Source organism: Aotus nancymaae, unplaced genomic scaffold (genome assembly GCF_030222135.1).
Source record: "Aotus nancymaae isolate 86718 unplaced genomic scaffold, 86718_ANA_hifiasm-v0.15.2.pri h1tg000108l, whole genome shotgun sequence".
Taxonomy (NCBI): Eukaryota; Metazoa; Chordata; class Mammalia; order Primates; family Aotidae; genus Aotus; species Aotus nancymaae.
In genome coordinates, this window is record NW_026988523.1 from 11,895,176 (window position 1) to 11,921,046 (window position 25,871).

The window sequence follows — 25,871 nt, forward strand, 5'->3', positions numbered from 1 at the left end:
AGAAGTCAGTTTATAGAGTATGGAAGATAGACATGTAGAGAAAAATTGTTATGCCATGTAAAATTTGCTGTAGTAGGTTTCAAGAGTGTATGATAAAGGAAGATTGCTTGTTTCTGTCCAAGGTAATCAGGGAAGCATCTGAGTGGCACTTTGAAGGAAGATTAGGAATGTAACTGGATGAAAAAAAAAGGCATTCCAAGCAAAGGGAGAGTAACATGAAACATTTCAAATGGGAGAAATTTTAAGCAGTTCTGTTTGGCTACAGAATATAGGATAAGCTAGCTTGGGTACATGGTAGAAAATGTCCAGTCTATCATTGATAGACTAGATAAAGAAAATGTGGCACATATATACCATGGAATACTATGCAGCCATAAAAAAGGATGAGTTCATGTCCTTTGCAGGGATATGGATGAATTCGGAAACCATCATTCTCAGCAAACTGACCCAAGAACAAAAAACCACACACTGCATGTTCTCATTCATAGGTGGGTGCTGAACAATGAGAACACATGGACACAGGGAGGGGAACATCACACACTGGGGTCTGTTGGAGGTGGGGGACTAGGGGAGGGAGAGTGGTGGGTGGGGAGACTGGGGAGGGATAACATTGGGAGAAATACATAATGTAGGTGACTGGGGGATGGAGGCAGCAAACCACCATGGCATGTGTATAACCAATGTAACAATCCTGCAAGATCTGCACATGTACCCCAGAACTTAAATAATAATTTATATATGTATATATAAAAAATACCAAATAAATAGGAGCCTAATGTGAAGACCCATGTTCAGAAGTCTGAACATTGCTGTCCTTTAGAGGCTGGGGAGCAACTAAAGGATGTAAATGGACAGATACATATTTTCAAGCAGATTCTCTAGCAAATTCTCTAGTAGATGCATGTTTTCAAGATAATTCTCTAGCAACAGCATGGCAGAGGTTTGAGGTAGAATGGAGCAGGAGGCATTTTCATGTATGTAGGTGCATTTGTTTATGTAGTTATAATTATCTTATGTACCTAACTTTGTATTTTTCCTTCAGAACTCTTACTAGTGCATACCTACACATATTTGTCTGCCTAATCTAAATAACTCATCAGTTGCTCACATATAAATAGATTATTTTAAAAATACTTTTTATCTGAAAAATTCTGTAAAGAAGAAAAAATTACCTATAATTCCACTACTCAAACATAAACAGTTTAGAAATTTGGTGTATGTTTCTTCCAGTTTATTTTATTGGATGTTCAGAGCAAGGGTTTTTTGTATGGTTTTCAGCATTACTTAAAATAGTAATCATAATATTTTGCATTCTGCTTTTTTGCTTAGTATTATAGGGTAAGTACTTTTATATGTTATTAAGCTGTCAATTTTAATGGATTCATAGTGTTATCTGTTAGGTAAATATGCATCATAGCTTGCTTAACCATTTCTTTATTGTTTGATGTTCAAACTGCTTCTGATTTTTGACTATTTGAAACAATGTATGCAAAATATGTTTTTTGTGCAGGTCTGTATTCATTATTGTTTTCTTGGGTGCATTTTAGCCCTGAATAAATTTCTTTTTACTATTTTGCCATCAGGAAGCACAGGACTCAATTTATGACTCAATTGTAGCCAGTGTTCATTACTTTCATATCAGCCAGATAGCTTTCATTTTTTGTTCTCTTTTTTCTTTTTTCTGACAGAGTCTGGCTTCATTGTCCAGGAAGCCGGAGTGCAGTGGCTCGATCTCGGCTCACTGCAACCTCCGCCTCCCAGGTTCAAGCAATTCTCTTGCCTCAGCCTCTTGAGTAGCTGTGATTACAAGAATGTGCCCCACACCTGGCTTATTTTGTATTTTTAGTAGAGGCGGGGTTTCACCATGTTGGCCAGGATGTTCCCAAACTCCTGGCCTCAAGTGATCTGCTTGCCTCAGCCTCCCAGAGTGCTGGGATTATAGTCATGAACCTCTGCACCCAGCCTTTCTTTCTTCCTTTCTAAACTCCTTCTGGCCTTAGGGCTTTTGCACATTTTGATTACTGGAACAGCTTATTCACAGTAATCTCACGGTTGTCCTCCTTGTCATTCTAATTTAAGACCAAATGTTATTTCCTCAAAAAGGACTTTGACCTGACAATTAAAAATGCACCCTTCACTTAAGTCATTCATTGTAACCTTGTTGTATCTTTATAATGCTTATCACTATCTGGTATTGTCTTGTTTGTTTATGCATGACAGTGTGAGTCCCTGAAATTAGGGAAACTGACTTACTCACTGCCGAATCTCTAGTACACAGAGCAATGGCTTGGTGTATGGTAATTGCTCAATAAATAGGTTTTTAACTAAATGAATGTATCTCACTTTATTTCTGTCTTTTTTTCTGATTTCAAAAATAATTAATGCATTTTGTAATAGCATAATAGCAACAGACTATTACGCCCATTAGCAATATTAGAAGCAGGCAAAAAAAGCAGAAGTTAAATGGCAATAGGACTTTTCAAGCTTCTTTTCTAAGGGTATTCCTTAATCTGCAGTCTTGCTGTCTTACAGAATTATAAGACATTATTTGGAAATGGCAGAACAGCTAGAATTTAAGGTGGAAATACTTGAAGGTAGGGAGTCACAGAATGGGTGAGTTCCCAAATCAGTATATATGATCTGCCCAAATCCTTAGGTGACTACTGAACTTTCTAAGTACTGGGTAGAACTCAGTAGCCCTAGTGAAAAATCAACAGCTGGCATTTGAGGTGACTGGACAGAGATTTCTGTTGCTGCAGACTGCAGAAGAGACAGTTGGGAGTTTAAATCCATACAGTTTTAATTGCTGGCTAAAACAAAACCACTCTTGAGCATGACAGAATCCAGAATCTCTAAAACATATTGATAATGTTTACTGTTCAACTAAAAATCACTAGACATGCAAAACAAAACCCAGGAAAATGTGACGTATACTCAAGGAAAAAAGTAGCTGGTAGAAACTGACATTGAGATGTCCCAGACATTGCAATTAGCAGACAAGGACTTTAAACCAGCTATTATGAATATGTTCAAGGACTGTGAGATTTACTCATCACTGAGGAACAGAGAAGGAATTTCTGCAGAAAGAAACTATTTAAAATAAATAGAAGTTCTAGAGTTGTAAAGTGAAATAAATGAAAAGTTTCTGGGTAGGCTTACTAGCAGATTTGGAGACAATGGAGGAGTCTATGAACTTTAAAAACAGATGAAAAGAAATTATCCAATGTGAAGAAGAGCATAAAAAATAATTAAAATGAAAATGGACAGAGACCTAAGGAAATCTATGGTTCAAGATCAGATACCCCACATACATGTAATTGGAGTCCCAGAAAGAGAGTTGAGAGAATAGGATGGAAAGAAGGAAGGCCAAAAATTTCCACAAAGAGGTCATATTATATTCAGTTCCAAGAATATCAACAAACTCCAAGCAGAATAAATACAAAGAAAACCATACCTAGGCACATCATAATCAAACTGCTGAAATCTAAAGCAAAAAGAGAAAATCCTGAAAGCACAAAAAGGGAGAAAATACAGGGAACAATAATATAAGTAATAACTAACTTCCCATTAAAAGGAACAACACTGAAGTCTGAAAGAGAAAAAGAAGTCAAGCTGGAATTCTATATCTAGTGAAAATATCTATCAAGATGAAGAAATGGAGAAACTGTCAAAAAGTAAAAGCTGAGATTGTCACTAGCTATCTCGAACAAGAAATACTAAAGGAAGTTCTTCCAGTTCTGATGTTAAGTGAAACCAGACAGTAATGTAGGTCTATGAGAAAGAAAGATGATTATGGAAAATGATTAATATGTAAGCAAATATAAAAGACTTATTTTAATTTTATTCTATAAATTTATTTAAAAGACATAGAACTTTTAAAAGTAAACCGATGATACTATATGTTGGACTTCATAGCATATGTTAATGTAATATATATTTATCCCAAAAGTCTTAGTGCAGTTTAAGCTTTAATAAAGAAGTATAAAGACTACAAGTCATAAAATTATTCAAAAGTTTAATTTTTAACTTGATATATATTTAACACTTGTTTTGTAAATTTTGACCAATTTTTTAATCTTAATATTTTGTTTCAACTTTCACCACTCCAACAAAAGATAGAAATGTATTTATAGTAGAATTTTCATTTTTTATTCTTTCTTATTTTGATGTCATTTAAAGTTTCATTTTTGGCATAAATTCTTCATTATATTTTTGTCCTTTTGATGTTGACATCTGTAATGATATGTCCTTATACACTCCAAATATGTATTTGTGTCTTGTTTAAGGATCTAAAGAGACAGATATTTGCCATTTTGAATAGTTTGTTCAAAGAACCAAGTTTGGCTTTCTTGTTTCTGTTATAAACATTTTTTAGTATTTTGTTTATTTCTGTCTTATTTTTACTGTTTCCTTAATTCTACTTTCTTTGGGTTTATTTTGTTCTTTCCCCAAGTTCCTGATGTGTGCAAGCTTAGATTATTTCTAGTCTTTAGGTGAATCTCATAAGTCTTGCTGTGTAGTAGTTCTATTATTGTTCAGTTAAAATGTCTTCTAATTTATATTTTGCTTTCTTGTTTGATTCATAGATTATTTAGAAGTTTCCCAGTTTATAAACATTTTTCTAATTTGTCCTTTTGTGGTTGATTTCTAGTTTAAATATACTGTGGTCAGAAATCATCCTCTGGATATCAGCCCTTTAAATATGAGGAGACTGCTTGATGGTCCAGTATAGTATCACTTTTTGTAAATGGTCATGTCTTCTTAAAAAGTGTACATTCTGCAATTGTGTGCAATATTTTATATATGACCATAAGGTCAACTTTATTGTGTGAAACTCATTCTTTCTGATTTTTCTGTGTTGCTTTTCTGTAATTATTGAAAGAAGTGTGGTTTCTATTGAAAGAAGTGTGTATTTCTTCCTGTAGTTCAGTTTTTATTTTGTATACAATTGAGGCTATGTTAGTAGGTACATATACAATATCAAAAATGTTATATCTTCCTGGCAGACTAGATGTTTTATCCTTATGGAAGTTAACTTCTTTATTTCTACAAATGCTTTTTGCTTTAAAACTTGTTTTGTCTTATATTAATGTAATTCTATCATTTTCTATTTAATATTATCCTGGTGTGTTTTTAAACTGTTGTTCTACTTTCAACCCTTTCGTATCTTTATATAGATGTTTTTTATGAACTATATATAGCTGTATTTTTTAAAATCCAGGCTAATACCTTTTGTCTTTCAGTCAGAATGTTTAGTCCGATTACATTTATTGTAATAATTGAAATATCTAGGTTTAAATCTTATACTTTATTTTATGTATACTGTATATCTATTCTTTTTCTCACCATGCACACCTTATTTTGAAGAGATTTTTAAGATAATTCACTAAGTAATACACTGTATTATTTTAATAATTACTCTAGGAAATACAACATGTATAACAATGCAAGGACATTAGATCACTTTAACTCCTTTACGCTTCTGACCTGTATTTGTTGTGTAATGTTACAATTTTTAACCCCCCAAGAAATTGCATAAAATGTCAATTTAGATTTAATTACATATTTATCTGCTCTTCATTCTTAAGTCAAACTCTTCTTCTGGACCCATTTTCCTTCATTTGAACTGTGTATCTTTAGGATTTTATTTAATGAGGGTCAACTGGTAGCAAAATTATGTTTATCCAAAAATAACATATTTTTCACTTATCGTAGAAAAATGTATTTATCCCTTTGTCAGATGATAGATTGCAGAATTTTTCTCCCATTCTGTAGGTTGTCTGCTCACTTGGATGATAGTTTATTTTGCTATACAGAAGCTCTTTAGTTTAGTTAGATCCCATTTGTCAATTTTGGCTTTTGTTGTCATTGCCTTTGGTGTTTTAGTCATTAAGTCTTTGCCCATGCCTGTGTCCTGAATGGTATTGCCTAGGTTTTCTTCTAGGGTTTTTATGGTTCCAAAGAATTTAAACAAATTTACAAGAAAAAAACAACCCCATCAAAAAGTGGGTGAAGGATATGAACAGACACTTCTCAAAAGAAGACGTTTATGCAGCCAACAAACATATGAAAAAAAACTCATCATCACTGGTCATTAGAGTAATGCAAATCAAGACCACATTGAGATACCATCTCATGCCAGTTAGAATGGTGATCATTAAAAAGTCAGGAAACAACAGATGCTGGAGAGGATGTGGAGAAATAGGAATGCTTTTACACTGTTGGTGGGAGTGTAAATTAGGTCAGCCATTGTGGAAGACAGTGTGGTGACTCCTCAAGGATCTAGAAATAGAAAAAGCATTTGACCCAGCAATCCCATTAATGGATATACACCCAAAGGATTAGAAATTATTCTACTCTAAAGACACATGCACACGTTATGTTTATTGCAGCCCTTTTCACAATAGCAAAGACTTGGAACCAACCCAAATGTCCATCCAATGATAGAATGGATAAAGAAAATGTGGCACATATACACCATGGAATACTGTGCAGCCATAAAAAAGGATGAGTTCATGTCTTTTGCAGGGACATGGATAAAGTGGGAAACCATCATTCTCAGCAAAGCAACACAAGAACAGAAAACCAAACACCACATGTTGTCACTCATAAGTGGGAATAGAACAATGACAACACATGGACACAGGGAGGGGAACATCATACACTGGGGCCTGTTGGGGTGGGGGGATGGGGGAATAACAGTAGGAGAAATGCCTAATGTAGATGAAGGGTTCATGGGTGCAACAAACCATCATGGCACGTGTGTGCCTATGTAACAAACCTGCTCATTCTGCACATGTACCTAGAACTTAAAGTATAATTATAAAAAATGTATTTATGAGGTGTAGAATTCTAGGTTAGCAGTTAGTATCTTTAGCACATTGAAGATATCATTACTGGTTTCTGGTTTCTCTTACTGTTTTCTGATTAGTCAGCTGTCAATTTAATAGATGTTTCTTTGAAGGTAATGTCCTTTCTGAGACAGAAGGCTAGAGACTTTTTGTTTATTTTGTTTTGGGACAAAGTCTTACTCTGTTGCCCAAGCTGGAGTGCAGTGGTGTGATCTTGGCTCACTGCAACCTCCACCTCCCAGGTTCAAGTGATTATGCTGCCTCAGCCAGCCTCCCAAGTTGCTGGGACTACACGCGCCACCATGCCTAACTCTTTTTTGTATTTTTAGTAGAGATGGGATTTCACTATGTTGGCCAGGCTGGTCTTGAACTCCTGACCTCATGATCTGCCCACCTTGGTCTCCCAAAGTGCTAGGATTACAGGCATGAGCCACTGCGCCCAGCCTCTCTAGCTGTTTTGTAAGATTTTCTATTAGTTGCTCATGTTCTTCAGCTTTAGTGTGATGTGTTTATGTGTGAATTTATTATTTATGCTACTTTATGGTTCATCAGACTTCATTTATTTGTGGTTTGTTACTTTTTTAAAAATCTTGCAAACGCCCAACTATTACCTCTTCAGTTATTGTTTATTCTCCATATTCGTATTTGTGTTCTTATTTCTGCTGCTTTTTTTTTGGGACCATAATTCAAAGTGTTAAAAGGTCTCAGTTTTTCTTCCATTTCTCTTAACCTTTCTGCTGTGTTTTACATCTGTCTTTCTATGTTGCATTCTGGGAAATTTTTTCCAAAATACCTCATACTTTACCAGTTTAATCTTTAATTCTATCTGACCTGTTACTGAATTGATATAAGAGGTTTTAAATTTGGTTATTATGTTTTTACTTTCTAAAACTTCTTAGTTCTGCTACATAAATTTTTCTAGATTGCTAATTTCTGCAGAGGCTTTCAGGCTAAACCGTTTTTCATTTGAGTTTTTTGGCATTAAGCATAGTAAGTTTTATAATTTTTCTAGAAATTAAAATATCTAAAATTGAGGATTTGTTATATTGTTTCTATTCTTTTTTTGATCCATTGTTTCTTTGTTTTTTTGTTTTTTGTTTTTTGTTTTAGGTGGAGTCTTGCTCTGTCACCCAGGCTGGAGTGCAGTGGCGTGATCTCAGCTCACTGCAACCTCCACCTCCCAAATTCAAGTGATTCTCCTGCTTCAGCCTTCTGAGCAGCTGGCACTACAGGTGCACGCCACCACACCCAGCTAATTTTTGTATTTTTGGTAGAGGCGGGGTTTCACCACATTGGCCAGGCTGGTCTTAAACTCCTGACCTCATGATCCACCCGCCTTGGCATCCTAAAGTGCTGGGATTACAGGCGTGAGCCACTGCGCTTGGCCTGTATGCTTTTTATCTTTGCCTATATACTGCTTATTGTCTTTGAAAAATTAACAGTAAGAATGGTTGAATAGTACAGGCTGAGGTTGCCTACCTCCAGAGAGGATTTATGTATGCTTCTGCCAGATGCCTAGAAATATACCAGTTTGGGACCATTTAACAACTTGAGGATGTGTAGATCACCCTAGTGATGTGAAAATTGAGCTGCAAATCCTTGTGAAGGATAGTTTATTTCCTTCCTCCCTTACCCTGAGAGTGTTATCTCCTTAGGGATTCGGTTTAATGAAGGAAAGTTCTCCTGTAGACTCCTCACCATAGGTGGACCCTGTCTTTGATATCTGTCTTGTTTGACTATCAAAACCAAATTTCAGATTGCCTGGATTAGCAGGTACCCTTAAGACAAAAGTAGTTCCCATTTTCCCTTCCATTTTGGCCTGTCAATTTGTTCAAGTTTGTCAGTTCTTTGTTGCCTTTTGGATATATTTAATAATTCTTTTACCTAGGATTTTCAGTTCTTTTCTATGGGAGGGTTGGTCTAATAATCTAACTCACGGTTTCTGAAAATGCAAGTACTGTATCACATAATTGTTTAAATTTTTTTAGTAATCACATTGTTTAATCATTTTTCCTTTATTCTGACTTATCCCTAAATCATAATTATCCTCCTATGTGTTATTCTAGTACTTTTATGGTTTTATTCCCATTTAAATCTCTAGTTCATCAGAATTCATTGTTGTATATGGTTACTATAATTCATGTTTAGATCTATCACCTGAATCCAATATCTTGATTGTATTTCAGGAACACTGGACATTAAAAGCTATTCTGCAGTTCCAAAAGTTGTGTGGTTTGAAGCCATTAGTGGGGGTAGTGGATGAATATGTAGATGGCATCCTTAACATTTTTTTGTGTGATACATCCTCAAACGAAGATATCTATTTCCATCATGTCTTAAGAACAGAGGGCCATGCTATTGTATGCCGAGAAAATGTCTCTTCTAAGGTGGAGTAGTCTGAATGTATTTTGTAATATAGTTTGTTTAATTTCACCACTTCAAGGTATAAGATAATTTAATAAAGAAGTTTATTTGGTTTATTCTTTAACCAATTAGAGACATCCATGAGATTCCTGTTTTTTTAATGCAGAGCACTCTTAATTTTCAGATGACCACTGAAAAACTGCATCTGACTGACTGTCATTTGAAATGTGAATATTTTTATTTTAAATAAATAATTTAAAAATATTTAGTTCTCTGAAATTGTCCTAGAGAACAACACTCCTGTTTTGCAGTTATCGATAATGATATCCATTTCACTGTTAGGTTGATAATTTTTCAAACAAAACTGTCAATATAGAGACGTTTTTAACTATTAAAATTCAGAAGATAATATACTTGCATAGCATTTGAAAGTTATTAAGCACTTTCTGACCTTTTTTCTGTTGGTCATGTAAATTAAACTATCCCTTTTCTTTTTTCAATCTTAGGGTTTCGGTGAGCTCAACCCTTTAGCTTTATACACGAAATCCAGTGGAGGGCCAGAGGACATTGTTTTGACAGAACTGGGTTATCCTTTCCAGCAGCACTATTTTAATGAAGACCGAATGATAAGTCCACAGTCAAAAGAGAGTGAGTTACATATCCTGGTAAGAGATTTTTGCAAATACTATTATAATTCTTTTACTTTAATCCTCATTTTTTAGATGAAGAAACTAAGGCTTTCCAAATTTTGGAAAGTTTGGAAATTTTGCACAGTGATCTTAACAATTTGTCTCTTTATTTGCTGGCTTAAATGTTTACTTCAGTCGTGCTTCCTCCTGAACAACTGCTCTCATATGCTTAAGCCCATTGCTGCCTTTGTGCAGTTGTGACTTCACTACACTGACTCTGAATGCTATACTTCTTCCCTCTGCAGTACACAGGTTCTTCGAGTATTCTTGTTTCTTACTTTTCCTATAAACTTTCAGCAATTCCTCCCTTCACAGTAATAATATTATAGTATCGTTGTTATGTATTTTTTCAGCTCATAGTAATAAGAATAACAGCATTATTTATTGAACTTATACCACATGACAGGCACTGTTAAAAGCATTCACATGTGTTAACTAATTTAATCTTTACAACAACTTACCAGGTTTGTACTTGCATATCTTCATTATAAAGACAAGTTGTACATCTCTAATGCAAAAATCCAAAACCTGAAATGCTCCAAAATCTCAAAATTTGTAAGTGCTGACATGATATCACAAGTGGAAAGTTACACATCTAACCTCATATGACAGTTTGTAGACAAAATGCAGTCCAAACTTTGTTTCATGCCCAAAATTATTTAAAAATTATATAAAATTACCTACAAGCTATGCATATTACATAGATATGAAACATAAATGAATTCCATGTTAGACTTGGGTCTTACCCCCAGGATATCTCATGTATATGCAAATATTTCAAAATACAAATTCTGAAACACTTTTGGTCCCAAGCATTTTGGGTAAGGGATATTCAGTCTGTAAAAGGAAAGTGAAGCACATAGTGAGAACTTGATGTTTCTTGAGCAAATAAATCATGTCCTCCAAGTCTTATATTCCTCATGACAACAGGTACTGGGCTAAGAATACAGGATGTGTTTAACTTGAAGGCCAAAATGTTTTGTTTCATTGATACAATGTCTTTTTATTTTCTTGGATAAAATGTAAAAGTATTATTTAGTGTGTTTTAGATATCTGACTTTGAAAATAAAATTATAGAGATGGTTTTTTAAGTAGACATTTACTAATTGTTAGAATAAAGGGCATTTTGACTACTAGGAGATTAACCTATTATGAAATATATGTACAGATGTTTCATACTGCATGTTCAAAACAATATAAAGATTTTAGATTTCTAGTTAATGTTAAAATTAATGAAGCTTGTATGCCCAACACTTTCTGAAGCCTGAATTTTTCTTAGTCATTAACACTGGAATAAAAGAATTACATTTCCTCATTCTTAAATAGTAAATTGAATTCAACCTTTACTATTTTTAGAATATCCTATCACTCTGTTAGTGTCTTCAAATAAACATAGTTTTATCCTGGAAATGAAATAAGAATGATCTTTTCTGCAAAAGAGAAAGGGCTTAAAACGCTACTATCCCACCCGAGTCTGTACTTTGACATATTAAGACTCCCATATGCTACACACACATGTACACCTCTACACCCAGTTCCTTGTGAATTTCTACTCATCTTTTGTTACCTTCTTCATTACATCTTCTCAGATGTCCTCTTCTATCAGTAATATTTTGTTCATATTTTTGTAATGGCTGTACTTGGAAGACTGATTCTAGGTCTTCCCACAATATATTTTAGTTCCTTTAGAGCTGGAATCTATTGCATTCATCTTTGTATTCACAGAGCTGTCTTGTAGACATTTCATAATAAGGGCTCAATGGACATTCGTTGGCTGGAACTAGCATAGCAGGATGGGAAGACCTAGGATCATGATGGATAAAGCCATAAAATAATGTTGCATTTGTATTATGCAAAACAATGTAGCAAAAACTTCATCCCAAAATGTATAGGCATGTAGATTTTGGAAACAGCAGTAATATTGAAAAATAAAGTAATTCTCTTTCATACTTACTAGCAAGATATTAATGATGAAAAGTCTTTAAGTCATCTGAAATCTGAGTCAAAGGAGCAGCCATTAAAGGATTCTGAATTTGATTCTTTGAAAACCTGCAATAAGAGCTTTGAAGAAGATCCAAAGTGGTCCAACCCAGAGCCAAAGGATCTGAAGGAAGAAAATGAGGTAGGTGAAGGAAAGTTAGTCTTTGAATATGTAATTAATATAATACACTGAATTCATAAGTGAATAGGACTGCCATAAACTTTCTTTAAACCCCACTGATTTTAATATTACAAATTCTTGGGCCAGGCACAGTGGTTCACATCTGTAATCCCAGCACTTCGGGAGGCTGAGGTGGGCGAATCACTTGAGGTCAGGAGTTCGAGAGTAGCGTGGTCAATATGATGAAATCTTGTCTCTACAAAATAAACCAAAAAAATTAGCCAGCCATGGTGGCATGTGCCTGTAATCCCAGCTACTCACGAGGTTGAGGCATGAGAATCCTTGAACCCAGGAGGTGGAGGTGGCAGTGAGCTGATATCATGCCAATGCACTCCAGCCCAGGTGATAGACTGAGACTCTGTCTCAAAAAAAATTTTAAAAATTGTCCATACTAACTAAGACCAAAGTTATAGCAACATAACCTTGATCACAAAAAAGATATCTGGCTTTTATGTGTTAGTTAATAATCTTGTGGCTTGGGGTGGTCTTCAAGAATTATACAATGATTAGAAACTAGTCGGGAAATTATATTATGAAAAACCCACTGGGACAAATGTTTACAACTTTTTTGGAGGATGTATTTTTTTTAAATCAAATGTTTATGTACCCAAAACTTAGGATCTCCCATGACCCCTTCCCCTACATTTCCTATTTCCCAGAGCATCCATGTTTCTCTCTTTTAGCTGCTTTTGGAATTTACTTCTGTTTGTTTCATTAAATAACATTCTCATGTTATTACTTCCTGATTTTTCAGTTTTAAGTATCTATGGATTTTCCACTATCAAAGATGAGGGTTTAGTTCTCTTTCATCACCTTACCAGCACCACATACAAACATAACCTTTTTGTCCCTTCCCCTTACCATGTTACTGATCTAGTATATTAAACTTTTCATCAGATTACTATTTAATATTTACATTACAGTGACTATGTAAATGCTTTTCACAGCTTGGCCAAGTATTATAGTATACTATTACATCATTTTTTTTCCTTGTATAACTTTTATTTTCTTTCATGTTAATATTTTTCTTTTATAATAAATTAACACATAGTAAAATTGACTTTTTTGTTGTACTATTCTATCAACTTTAATAAATACGTAGATTTGTATAACCAACACTGCAGTTGGATGGAGAACAGCTCCATCATCTAAAGTAACTCCCTTGTGCTACCCCTTTGTAATCAGTCTTCCCATATCCCTAACTCCTAGCTACTGGTCTGGGGTCTATTTTGTGTCACTCTAGTTTTACCTTTTCAGGACTGTCATGTAAGTAGAATCATACAGTCTGTAACCTTTGGAGACTGGCTTCTTTCATTCAATATAATTCTGTACCTTTGAGATTCATCCAAGCTCTTGTATGTATCAATAATATGTTCTTTTTGATTGCTGAATAGTATTTTATAGTATAAATATACCACAGTTTATATACCCATTCACCTATTGAAGGATATTGGGATTGTTTCCAGTTTGGGGTATTTATGAATAGAGCTGCTATAAATATTCACGTACAGGTTTTTGTGTTAACATAAGCTTCATTTATCTAGAGTAAATACCCAGGAGTAAGATTGCTGGATCATGTGATAAGTGTATGTCAAACTTTTTTCCAGAGTGACTGTACCATTTTGCATTTTCACCAACAATATATGAGTTCTAGTTGCTCCATTTTTTTGTCAGCACTTGACATGGTTAGTAATTTTCCTTTAGCCATTCTAATAGGTGTGTAGTAGTATCACAGCATGATTGTAAATTCTATTTCCTTAGTGTCTAATGATGTTGAACATCTTTTCATGTGCTTAGTTGCCATCTATATGCAATTCTTGGTGAAATGTCTATTGAAGTCTTTTCCTCATTTTTTGATTGGGTTGTTTTCTTACTCTTGAGTTTTAAGAGTTCTTTATATATTCAGGATACCAGTTCTTTGTCAAATAATGTGATTTTCTCCCAGTTGTAGTTTGTCTTTTCATTCTCTTAATAGTGTCTTTCATACAGAAGTTTTTAATTTTGAGAAAACCTAACATACCAACTTGTTTTATGGACAGTGTTTCCAGTTTCAAGACATGTTGAGTTAATTTAGCATGAAATTTAGGTCAGGTTTCATTTTGTCACATGTGGATGTCCGATTGATTCAGCATCCTTTGTTGAGAAGGCCATCCTGTCTCCATTGAATTTCCTTTGAAGGCTTATCAAAAATCAGTTGTCTATATTTCTGTAAGTCTATTTCTAGACTCTGTTCTTCTCCAGTGACCTATATTTATGTGTCTTCATCACTACCACATTGTCTTGATTACTGTAGCCTTATATAGTACCTCTTAAAATCTGGTAGTATGATTCCTATTTTATACTTCTTTTTCAAAATTGTTGTAAATATTTTGGTTCCTTTTTCTTCCCTTGTAAATTTTAGAATTAGCTTCTCTATGCCTGAGATTTTGATTGGAGTTGCGTTATATAATTTTGAGGAAAATTAATACTTTAGTTCATGAGCATGGTGTATCTCCCCATTTATTTAGGTTTTCCTTTATTTCTTCAACAGTGTTAGAATTTTTAGTATATACAATCTGTACATGTTCTGTTAGTTTTATACCTACATATTTCATTCATTTTGAGAGCTATTATAAATGTTTCCCCAGTTTTTGTATTTTAATTGCTAGTATATAGAAATTAGTTTTTAACTAGCTAGCCTCACTTATCAATTTTAGGGGGTGTTTTGTTGATTCCTTTTGTGATTTCCTATATCAGTAGTGTTGTCTGCAAATTAGGATTTGCAAATCGATGCCTGTTTTTATGAGATACTGGTCTGTGGCTTTCTTCTGTCTTTGGTTTTTGTACTAGGTAATTCTGGCCTCATAAAATGAATCTGGAAATGTTGCCCCCTTTGCTATTTTCTGGTAAAGATTACATAGAATTGTATTTCTTTTTTATTTATTTATTTTTGTTTGTGTGGATCTTTATTTTCTTAGCTTTTTAATTGACAAGTAAAATTGTGTATATGGTGTACAACGTTTCAATACATGTATACATTGTAGCATGTATGAGTCAAGCTATTTAGCATATGTATTACCTCACATACTTGTTATTTTTGGGGGTGAAAACAGTTTTAAAAAATCTCTTCTGGCAGTTTTTAAGTATACAGTAGATCTCCATTAACTGAACTTACCAAGATGTATAGCAGATCTCTTGAACTTACTTAACCTCCTGTCTACTGAAATTTTGTGTCCTTTGACCAACATCTGCCCAATTCCTCCACCTTCTAGCCTCTGGTAACCGCTATTTTACTCTGCTTTTTCAGATTCCACGTATAAGTGAGATGGTGTGTGATATTGGTCTTTCTGTGTCTGGCTTCTTTCATGTAACATAATGTTCTCCTCGTTCATCCATTTTGTCACAAATTACAAGATTACCTTCTTTTTAAAGACTGAATAGTATTACGTTGTGTATATATACCACATTTTGTTGATTGACGTATACTTTGTACAGAGTGATACTGTCCAATGAAATGAGTTGGAAGTATTCGCTCATCTGTTTTCTGAAAAAGATTACATAAAATCAGGTTCTTTTTCAGGGAGAGAAGTTAATTTTTAAAATGTTTGGTATTACCTTATAAAACCATTTGGTCCTGGAGACTTTTTTCCAGAAGAATTTAAATTATAAAGTCAATTGCTTTAATAGATACAGGATTATTCAAATCAACTATCTTAGCTTAGTTTAGTCTTGGTATTTTGTGTTTTTTGAAGAAGTGACATTTAAGTTATAAAATGAGGAATTGGTTCACTTCATCTAAGTTGTCAACTGTAAGGATAACATTGTTTATAGTATTCTATATTACCCTTATTACCTTTTTGTTATCTGCAGGGTCTCCAGTGATAATCTCCTGTTACATTCCTGATACTGGCAATTTGTCTTCTCCCCTTTTTGTTAGTCTTACTAGAAATTTATCCATTTTAATGAACTTCTCATTCCCGGAGAATAAGCTTTTGTGTCATTGGTTTTATCTCTTGTCTTTCTGTTTTCAAGTTCATTGATTTCTTTCTTTTATTTTCTTTGGGATTATTTTTGCTTTCTTTTTCTATTTTTTAAGATGGAAATTTAATGAACATTGTGTTTTCATTTTCATTCAGTTCAAATATTTTATAACATTTTAAGATATTATCTTTGACCCATGAATTATTTGGAAGTGTGTTGTTTAATTTCCAGGTGTTTGGAAATTTTCACGTTAACTTTCTGTTACTTATTTCCAGTTTAATATGGCCTTGGAACACACTTTGTATGATTTCGGTTCCTTAAATTTGTTAAGGTTTGTTTTGTCAACACAGGATATATCTGGCTTGGTAAATGCCCATGTGCCTTTGAAAAAAGAATATATTCTGTTGTCGGGTGGAGTGTTCTATAAATGTCGGAGCCAGTTGATTGGTGGTATTGCTGAGTTCTTTTGATACTTGCTATCTACCAGTTTTGTTGATTACTGAGAAGAATGCTGAAGTCTATAACTATAATCTTGGATTTTGTATATTTCTCCTTTCATTCTGCCAGTTTTTTTCCTTGTGCATGTTGAAGCTGTATTATTAGGTGTTAATCATTTAGGATTCTTACATGTCTTAGTGAATTGACCCTTTTGTCATTATGGTATGTCTTTCTTTATTCACAATTACTTTTTTTGCACTGCAGTCTACATAATCTGATATCAGTATAGCTATTCCAGCTTTCGTGCACGCGCATGTGTGTGTGTGTGTGTGTGTGTGTGTGTGTTTGCCTGGTATACTTTTTTCCATCCCTTTACTTTTTTGGAGGGGGAGGGGTGGGCAGAGCTAGGTGAGGTTTTATTTTGGACCAAAAAAAAAAAAAAATTGTTTTGCAGCTGGAGGCATGGACAAGGGGGGTCCCCAGGCAGTAAACTCCCCTGTGGGTGGGGTGAGGGCTAGGGCTGAGCCTCAGGTGGGTTTCCTTTTCCCCATGTTCCCCTGCACAGGGGCCTCCCTCCCTGGTTCTGGGGCAGCCTCAGGAGGGGCAGGCTGGGAGGGGCTGCTGCAGCTCTTCACTTGGGCAGGACTTTGAGGACTCCAACACCAGCTTCCCATTGCGGGTCTTAATCTTCTTCACAACCATGGCCCTGGTGGTGCTGGTGCGGCTGAAGGAGCTGGAGCCCGCACCAGAGCCAAAGCTGGAGCCCAGGCCATAGCTGAGGCCAGGGCTTGTGAGGGCCTTCATAGGTGGAACTCAGACCACCTGCATAGCTGCTTGTGGTCTTCATATGGATACTCATGTTCTGCATTCCAGACTCCAGCTGGCTCTCCTTGCCCTCCAGCAGCTTCCTGTAAGTGGCGATCTCAATGTCCAGGGCCAGTTTGACGTTCATCAGCTCCTGGTACTCACGCAGCTGCTGCATCATGTCCTGCTTGGCCTGCTGCAGGGCGGCCTCCAGTTGGGACAGCTTGGCGTTGATATCCTTAACGGCCAGCTCCCCGCGCTGCTCGTTATCTGTCATGGCAGCCTCCAGGGAAGCCCTCTGGCCTTTGAGGTCCTCAATCTCAGCCTGGAGCCAGTTGATGTTCCAGTTCATCTCAGAGATCTCAGTCTTTGTACGCTGCAGGTCATCCCCATGCTTCCCAGCCAGTGTCTGCAGCTCCTCATACTTGATCTGGTATGTGCTCTCAGCCTCAGCCTGGCTGCTGTTGGCGATCTCCTCATACTGTGCCTTGACCTCAGCGATGATGCTGTCCATGTCGGGGGAGCGGCTGTTGTCCATGGACAGCACCACAGACGTGTCTGGGATCTGGGACTGCAGCTCCCGCATCTCGTCTTCCTATAGCTGCCTGAGGAAGTTGATCTCATCAGTCAGCCCTTCTAGGCAAGACTCCAGCTCCACCTTGTTCATGTAAGCTTCATCACATCCTTCTTGATGAAGGATAATTCATTCTCCTTCTTTGTACGTTTACTGATCTCATCCTCCTACTTGTTCTTGAAGTCCTCCACCAGCCCCTGCATGTTGCCAAGCTCCACCTCTGCTTCAGCTTCTCCTGGCCCAGAGTCTCCAGCTGCCGCCTAAGGTTGTTGATGTAGCTGTCAAACAGGTTGTCCATGTTGCTCCGAGCCATATTCTGCTGCTGCAGGAGGCTCTGCTTGGTCTCCAGCATCTTGTTCTGCTGCTCCAGGAACCTTACCTTGTCAATGAAGGAGGCAAACTTGTTGAGGGTCTTGATCTGCTCCTTCTCCTGGGTGCACACGGCCTGGATCTTGGGGTCCACCTCCAGGTTAAGGGGACTCAGCAGGCTCTGGTTGACCATGATGGTGGTGATGCCTCCCATGCCACTGATCCCACCATAACCTGCACCCAGGCCACCCCGGAAGCTGCTGCTGCCCACTTGGGGGAGGCTCAAGGAGCTGATGTGGGCACCGGGCCCACTTGTGTAGGAAGGCCCGAGGGCCAGAAGTGGACACTTTGTAGGACTATAGACATGGTGGAGGTAGGTGGGCTGAACCAGATGGAGATTCCAGAAGGACCAGAGAAGCTGCTGCTTTCATCCTTTTACGTCTAACCTGTATCATTGTATTTGAAATTCCTTGAGACAGCATATAGTTTGTTTGTTTGTTTACTTTATTTATTGAGACAGAATTTTGCTCTTGTTGCCCAGATTGGAGTGCAATGCTGTGATCTTGGCTTACCACAACCTCTGCCTCCTGGATTCAAGCAATTCTCTGGCCTCAGCCTCCTGAATAGCTGAGATTACAGGCATGTGCCACCACACCAGCTAATTTTGTATTTTTAATAGAGGCGGGGTTTCTCCATTTTGGTCAGGCTGGTCTCAAACTCCTGACCTCAGGTGATTCACCCGCCTCAGCCTCCCAAAGTCCTGGGATTACAGGCATGAGCTACCACACCCAGCCTAGTTTGATTATTTTTTAATCCACTCTGACAATCTGAATTTTAATTAGTATGTTTGGACCATTTATGTTAATTTGGTTATATATATGTTTTTATTTTAGATCTCCCAGTTTATTTTTCTGTTTGTTCCCTGATTTTCATTCATTTGCTTCCTCTTGCCTTCTCTTAGGTTATTTGAACATTTTTTAGTATTCCACTTTACTATGTTTTTTATCATATTTGTTTGTATAGTGTTTTTAGTGGTTACTGTAGGAATTACAATTGTCAATCTTGACTTATACCACTTTGGCATGTCGGTGTCTTGCCCTACTATTTAAGTCTTTTACCCATTCCTTCTTCCTTTCTGCCATCTTTATCTTATATATTACATCTTTGACAATTTATGTGGATTAATCATTGACAATTTATGATGTTATAGTTTTTGCTTTCCATCTTCAAAAATATTCTTTAAAAGTTCAAGAGGAGAATATTGTATATATCCAGATATTTATCATTTCTGTTGATTTTTCTTTTTCTGATGTTCCAGGTTTCCTGTTGATACCATCTCCTTTCTGTCCAAAGAGCTTCCTTTAACATTTATTTTAGAGTAGATTTGCTGACCATGAACTCTCTGTTTTCTTTATTGAGAGTATATTTATTACTTCATTCTTGAAGGATATTTTGACTGTACATAGAAACCTGGGTTGCCAGATGTTCTCATTTAGCACTTTAACAGTTTTCTTCTTCTTCTCTCTGGCCTTCATGGTTTCTGATGGAAAATCCACAGTAATTGAAACTCTTCTTCCCTTATAAGTAATGTTTTATTTTTCTTTGGCTACATTCAAGATAGTTTGTCTTTAGTTTTCAGCAACTTGAGTAGATTCTGTCTAGGCATGGATTTCTTTAGGTTTATCCAGTTTGGGTTTTGTTGAACTTCTTGAATCTGTAGATGTATGTCTTTCACCAAATTTTGGATATTTTTCAGCCATATTTCTTCAAATTATTTTTCTGCATTATGCTCTTTATGTTCTCCTTGTGAGACTCTGATGACACAGATGTTAAATCTTTTGGTATTGTTCCACAGTCCCTGAGGCAATGTTATGGATTTTTTGTTTGGTTGTTTTTGTTTTCAATCTTTTTTTCTCTTTTGTTTAGATTTGATAATTTCTATGGATCTGTCTTCAGTTCATGCATTCTTTCATTTCTGTTCTGCTATTCAAAAGAGGGCCAGGGATCTCAATATTCATTATAAACACCTTCATTTCATTCCTTAATAATTTTTTATTATGCTTGCTTCATCCTCAGTTTTACCATCCAGAATATTTCTGGTCTTCTGGCAGATAGAGGAGATGTAGTTGCCTGAGTCCTTGGAACAGGGGAGAGTATCTGGAGATCTAAGTCCTACTTACACAGACTTTCAGCCAGTGCACTTGTTTTCTTTCCCATTTTACTCCCTCAATTCCAAAAGCCTTGTAGTATATAGTTCTGAATTTTTAAGGTATATATGGTATAGATTTGGGTTGCTTCTCAATTTTTTCACCACAAGCTCAGGATTCCACCTTCTCAGGACTGCTTAATCAGTTGTCACTTGTCTGCTTTCCTTTTCCCAGAAAGTAGATTGTGCTTTCTCCTCTTCTGTTCTCTTTGACTATAAAGATTATATCTTAAATCTCTATATTATTCTTTTGGTGGCATTTCAGGAGGGAAAGTAATAAATTGTGTATTCAAACTGTCATCTTTACCTGGAGTCAGGAAAAAACTATAAAACCTAAATTTTAAAATGTGCTCATATAGGAACTGTAAATGATAATTTTTCTTTGTCTTCTGTTACATTTTAGGATGAGATCCCCACTGGTATGCCCTGCCTGGAGTCAGTGACCATAGGTGATGATATTTGGGATGAGAACTGGTTACCTGTGCAGGCTAAGATGGGAAAAAGAGGTGATGCTGCCTCCCGTCTATTTACTGCAAGCCTTGGTGGAAAGAATCAGTATTCATCATGTAAAGAAATGCCACAGAAGGTTAGATCCTTGGAAAAATAGAAAGCAAATCAGGCCAGGCACCGCCTCTCAAGTCTGTAATTCTAGCACTTTGGGAGGCCAAGGCAGGTGGATCACTTGAGCTCAGGAGTTCATGACCAGCCTGGGCAACATGGTGAGACCCTGTCTCTACTAAAAATAGCCAGGCGTGGTGATGTGCACCTGTGTTCCCAGCTACTTGGGAGGTTGAGGTGGGAGGATCAGTGCTTGAGCCTGGGAACTGAAGGTTGCAATGAGCAAAGATCATCCCACTCCACTCCACTAGCTTGAGTAACAGAGCAAGACCCGTTCTCAAAAAAAAAAAAAAAAAAAAAAAGCAATGAGTACTGATTTAATTTTCTAGGTCTCAAGAAAGCTATCTGTTCTGGAATTTGAAAGGACTTATCAGGCCATAATTCAAAAGAATACATGATTTAAAAAAATGGTAGTGGTATGTAGGGGGACAGAGGATTCATCATGGGACAATATACCATAGGCCTATTTTTGCATATCCCTCCTTTTAATCATTGTGATTTTTGTTTTATCAGCCCCTAGTCAAGGCCCTTAGGATCTTTAAATAAAGAAACCATTTTCTCTAAATTTTACTGTTGTTGCTTTAGCATTGTAATACAACCTCTGGATTTCTGGAGTCAGCATATTTGCTAATATTAGGACAAACTATATGTATTTAAAATATATTTCCCACTGGCTATAAGAAGAAATATCTGAAGTTTTTCTCCTTCATGTCTGTGCTGTTTAAATACTAGATGATCATGAAAAAAAATCTAGCCATGAAAAAGATATTAAAGAAAAGACTACAAAACAGTTGTGTTTATTTTGGAGATCCATGTGTTCAGAGTTTAAGATACTGGGTATGGACCAATAAAGCAAGGAGGAAAGTCACACTGATAAAGTTAATAAATACCATTTTGTTTAATACGCATTGCTTTCTTGCATTGATCTTGCCCAAGTTACCCTCTTTTTGGATCATGTGGCACTTTATCTCAGTCTATTGTTGCCATTTTTTCATTATAGGATTGGTGTTTTTCTACACCCAAAGATACATGGGATGATTCTTGGCAGCCTTCAGGCCTTGTAAATGGAACAAAAGTAGTTCATAAACCAGAAGGATTGGGTGCTCAAGAAAAAAATACTGGCACAAACAAGATTCAAAAGGTAAATGTCTAATGCAGGTTATTGGGGGCAGGTTTGCATAAGGAAGTCCTTTGATTTTTAGAAAGCAAAATTGTCTCAGTTTACATATTTTGATATTCCCTGCTCTTAATAGGTTGCTGTAGCTGTTGTTTATGTTAGATTTGAGTTTTTGGGCTTTGTACTAGAGTTATGAGTGGAATTGCACCCCAGAATACTTGTGGTTAATGACCCCTCTCCTAGCAGTTGTAGAATTACATATACATAAAATGTATGTTGATTTTTAAATGAATTTTAACATAATTCCTTATTGTTTCAGAAGAAAATCCTGAGCCTAGAATTTTTAAAAATGATTAAACCTCTCTTAGGGAGGTAGAAAATTGGGATTTTTCTATAACTTAGTCGTAATTGTAAGCTCTTTATCTGTCACATAATCTAGATTAATTTCTTCTTTCTCATTGCTTTGGCAGAAAGCAGTAATCCTGGCATAGAATCTGTTTGTTTCATGTTTCTTGAATATATTACAAGCATCCTGAAAACAACAGGGCAGTTTGTGTGAATCATGAAATTTGGCTGCCAGGCCTCTTTAGTTTGGTGTGTTACATTGAAAATAAAGAGTGTAAGTTTAGAAGACTTGTTGAAAACCGGATCTAGGGAAGATGAACCTTCTAAGTGACACATTTCCTTCAGACTGTGGTTACTTTGTATGACAGCAATGATAAAGTCATTCTGTATTTCATAGAATGGTCTCTTCCAGAAATGTAGCTTACTTAATAGCATGAATTTAGTTTTAGGATGAAGTAGGCTTTTATATTTTCTCATGTAGTTTTTTTTTTTTTAAAGCTTTATTGAAAGATAATTGATAGAGCATTATAATTCACTATTTAAAGTGCACAATTCAACGTTTTTTTGGATACACAGCTAGCTGTGTAGCTATCACTACAGTCTATTTTAGAATATTTTCATCACCCTTTCAAAAAAAAACACCACCCATGCCCATTAGCAGTCATACTCTTTTCTCCGTCCTCTCACAGCCTTAGGCAGCTACTTACTAATCTGCTTTCTGTCTCTACATTGTTTTCTGTTAAATGGCACACAGTATGTGGTTTTTGTGTGTGTGTGATTGTCTTCTTTCACCTAGCGTTAATAATGTCTTCAAAATTCATCCTTGTTGTAGCATGAACCAGTACTTCATTCCTTTTTATGGCTGAATAATATTCCCTTCTATGATATACCACATCTTACTTATCCTCATCAGTTGGTAGGAATTTGGGCTTCTTTCACATTCTGGCTATTATGCTGCTGAGAATGTTCAAGTACAGGGTTTTGTGTGAACATGTTTTAGTTGTTCTTAGATATGTAACTTGAGGAGTGGAGTTTCTGGATCATATGGTAATTCTACTTTTAACATTTTGTGGAACTGGCATACTGTTTTCCAAAGTGACTGCACCATTTTATATTCCCCCCAGCAGTGTATGAGGGTTCCAGTCCTCCATATCTTCACCAACGCTTATTGCCTGTCCTTTTGATTATGGCCTTGCTAGTAGATATGAACAGTGTCTCATTATGGTTTTTATTTCCATATCTCTGATGGCTAATGATGTTGGGTGTCTCTGTTTGCTTATTGGCAATGTGTCTTCTCTGACAAGATATTCAGATCCTTTGCCCATTTTAAAAGTAGGTTGTCTCCTTTTATTCAGATGTAATAAGAAAATACAAGTCTCTTACCAGATATATTTTCAAAAGTTTCTACTATTCTGGTTTTTTTTTTTTTTTTTTTTTCACTTAATGGTGCCCGTTGCAGCACAAAAGTTTTTTCTAAATAAGCTCCAATAGATTTTTTGGTTGCTTGAGCTCTTGGTATCCCCTAATAAGCCATCGCCTGACCCAAGGTTACAAAGATTTACACCTGTGTTTTCACCTAAGCATTTTATAGTTTTAGCTCTTAAATTTAGGTCCTTGAATCATTTTGCGTTAATTTTTTATGGTGTGAGATAGAGTCCAACTTTATTCTTTTGTGTGTGGACATTCAGCTGTACCAGCACTGGTTGTTGAAAGGAGGATTCTTTTCCCATAGTCTTGGCTTCCTTATTGAAAATCATCTGACATAAATAAGTGGGTTTATTTCTGGACTCTCAACTCTATTGTCCGTATGTGTGTTCCTCTACCAGTGTCACAGTGTCTTGATTACTCTAGCTAATTAATAAGTTTTGAAATCAGGTAATCTGAGTCCTCAAACTTTCTGTCATGTAGTTTTATACTATTACTTTATATCCCAGGAAGAGAATTTACCAAGGTAAAATCTTTACTATATCATAATGAACTTCTTAAGGTATTCTTAAGGTATATTTCTTCAGGAAGTTTTCATTTTCCACCGCTTTTTCTACTCCTATTCTAAGGCGCCCTGTATTTACCATGCAGGTTGAATACCCTTTATCCAAAAGACGGGACTGAAAGTTGCTTAGGATACAGTCCTCTCCTGCTGTCTGTATCTTCAGCCTCTTTCTACTGGCACATTCTCATAAGCATTTAAACAAGTTTATGTACCTTCCATCTAAACAAAATTTAAACATTTAAAAAATTTTTGATCCCACAGTACTTTCTAGCTACCACACTAGTTTTTCATCCCCTAGACAACCGTAGACAAACATGTTTTGCCTTTGAAAATTATAAAAGTGTCACATTTGCAGGATTTTAAAATTCAAGTAGTTCTGCAAGTTACAGAAATAAGATATCCTTGCCTCTTCTAATCCAACTCCACCATAAGCAGTTTCTTGTGTCTCCTTCCTAGAAACTGAACACATGCATGAGAACATAATACACATACCATTCAGCACCTTTCCATATCCGTACTTACAAACCTACCTCAGTGTTTTAACTCCTGCAGAGTATGGATATGCCATAACTGATTTAAATAGTTCTGATGAATATCTGTTTCTAAGATTTTGTGACTGTGAACAATACTGCAGTGATTATCCTTCAAGTTACCATCTATTCTTATGTTGCTAAATTAGGTGGACATGTTTTAACCTTACAGTACCTGATTGCTCAGCACTATGTGAAATTAACCTTGCATTCCTTCTTGAAACATAATCTTCCTTTGGCTTTTGTGATGCCATGATGTTTTTTCCTCCTACCTCCTGACGTAATTTCTAGGCTTGCTCCCTGTGGTGTCTCCCAGAGTTCTGCCCTGTGCTGTTTTCTTACTCCTTGCTATGTTTTCATTTATCTTAGTATGTAACTAGATAAACATGGTAACCCTATGTTTAACATTTTGAGGAACTACCAGGCTTTTTTCCAGAGCAGCAGTGCTATTTTACATTCCTCCCAGCAATTTAAGAGTACTCCAGTTTATCCATGTCAGCACTTGGTGTTCCTGCTAACAATTGTAATTATCTTTTTTATTATAGCCATTGTAGTAGATGTGAAGTGATTTGGGGACTTTGTTCATATTTCATAAATTATGAACGTGTTTTTGAGACTAACCTGTAGTTCCATCATGGTATATTTCCAGACAATTGTGAGGGAGTCAGTCATTTGCAAGTACAGAAGAATAAATCTGGTAGAGCAGTGCTTCTCAAACTATAATGTGCATACAGGTCACCTGGGAATCTTGTTAAAATGCAGATTCTTACCCCGCATATCTGGGATAGGAACTAAAGCTCTTCATGTCTAGCAAGCTTCCAAGTAATACTGATGCTGCTGATGAGTGAATACCACTTTTGAGTAGTAAAGCTGTATATTACTGTTAGAAGGGAAAGACTTTTTTTTTTTTTTAAT

The 25,871-nt window shown here is 36.1% G+C and overlaps 1 protein-coding gene and 1 pseudogene across 1 annotated transcript in view; one reads left to right on the forward strand and one right to left on the reverse strand.

The window, feature by feature from the left end:
* The window catches only part of TDRD5 (tudor domain containing 5), a 110,257-nt gene that overhangs the window by 75,340 nt on the left and 9,046 nt on the right, over positions 1-25,871 (forward strand). The window contains exons 14-18 of the mRNA XM_064370799.1: positions 9,038-9,238; positions 9,722-9,880; positions 11,862-12,026; positions 20,760-20,942; positions 21,975-22,115. Coding sequence (XP_064226869.1) covers positions 9,038-9,238; positions 9,722-9,880; positions 11,862-12,026; positions 20,760-20,942; positions 21,975-22,115 — 849 coding nt within the window. The remainder of the gene's footprint in view (positions 1-9,037; positions 9,239-9,721; positions 9,881-11,861; positions 12,027-20,759; positions 20,943-21,974; positions 22,116-25,871) is intronic.
* Positions 17,058-19,292, reverse strand: LOC110567741 (keratin, type II cytoskeletal 8-like; annotated as a pseudogene).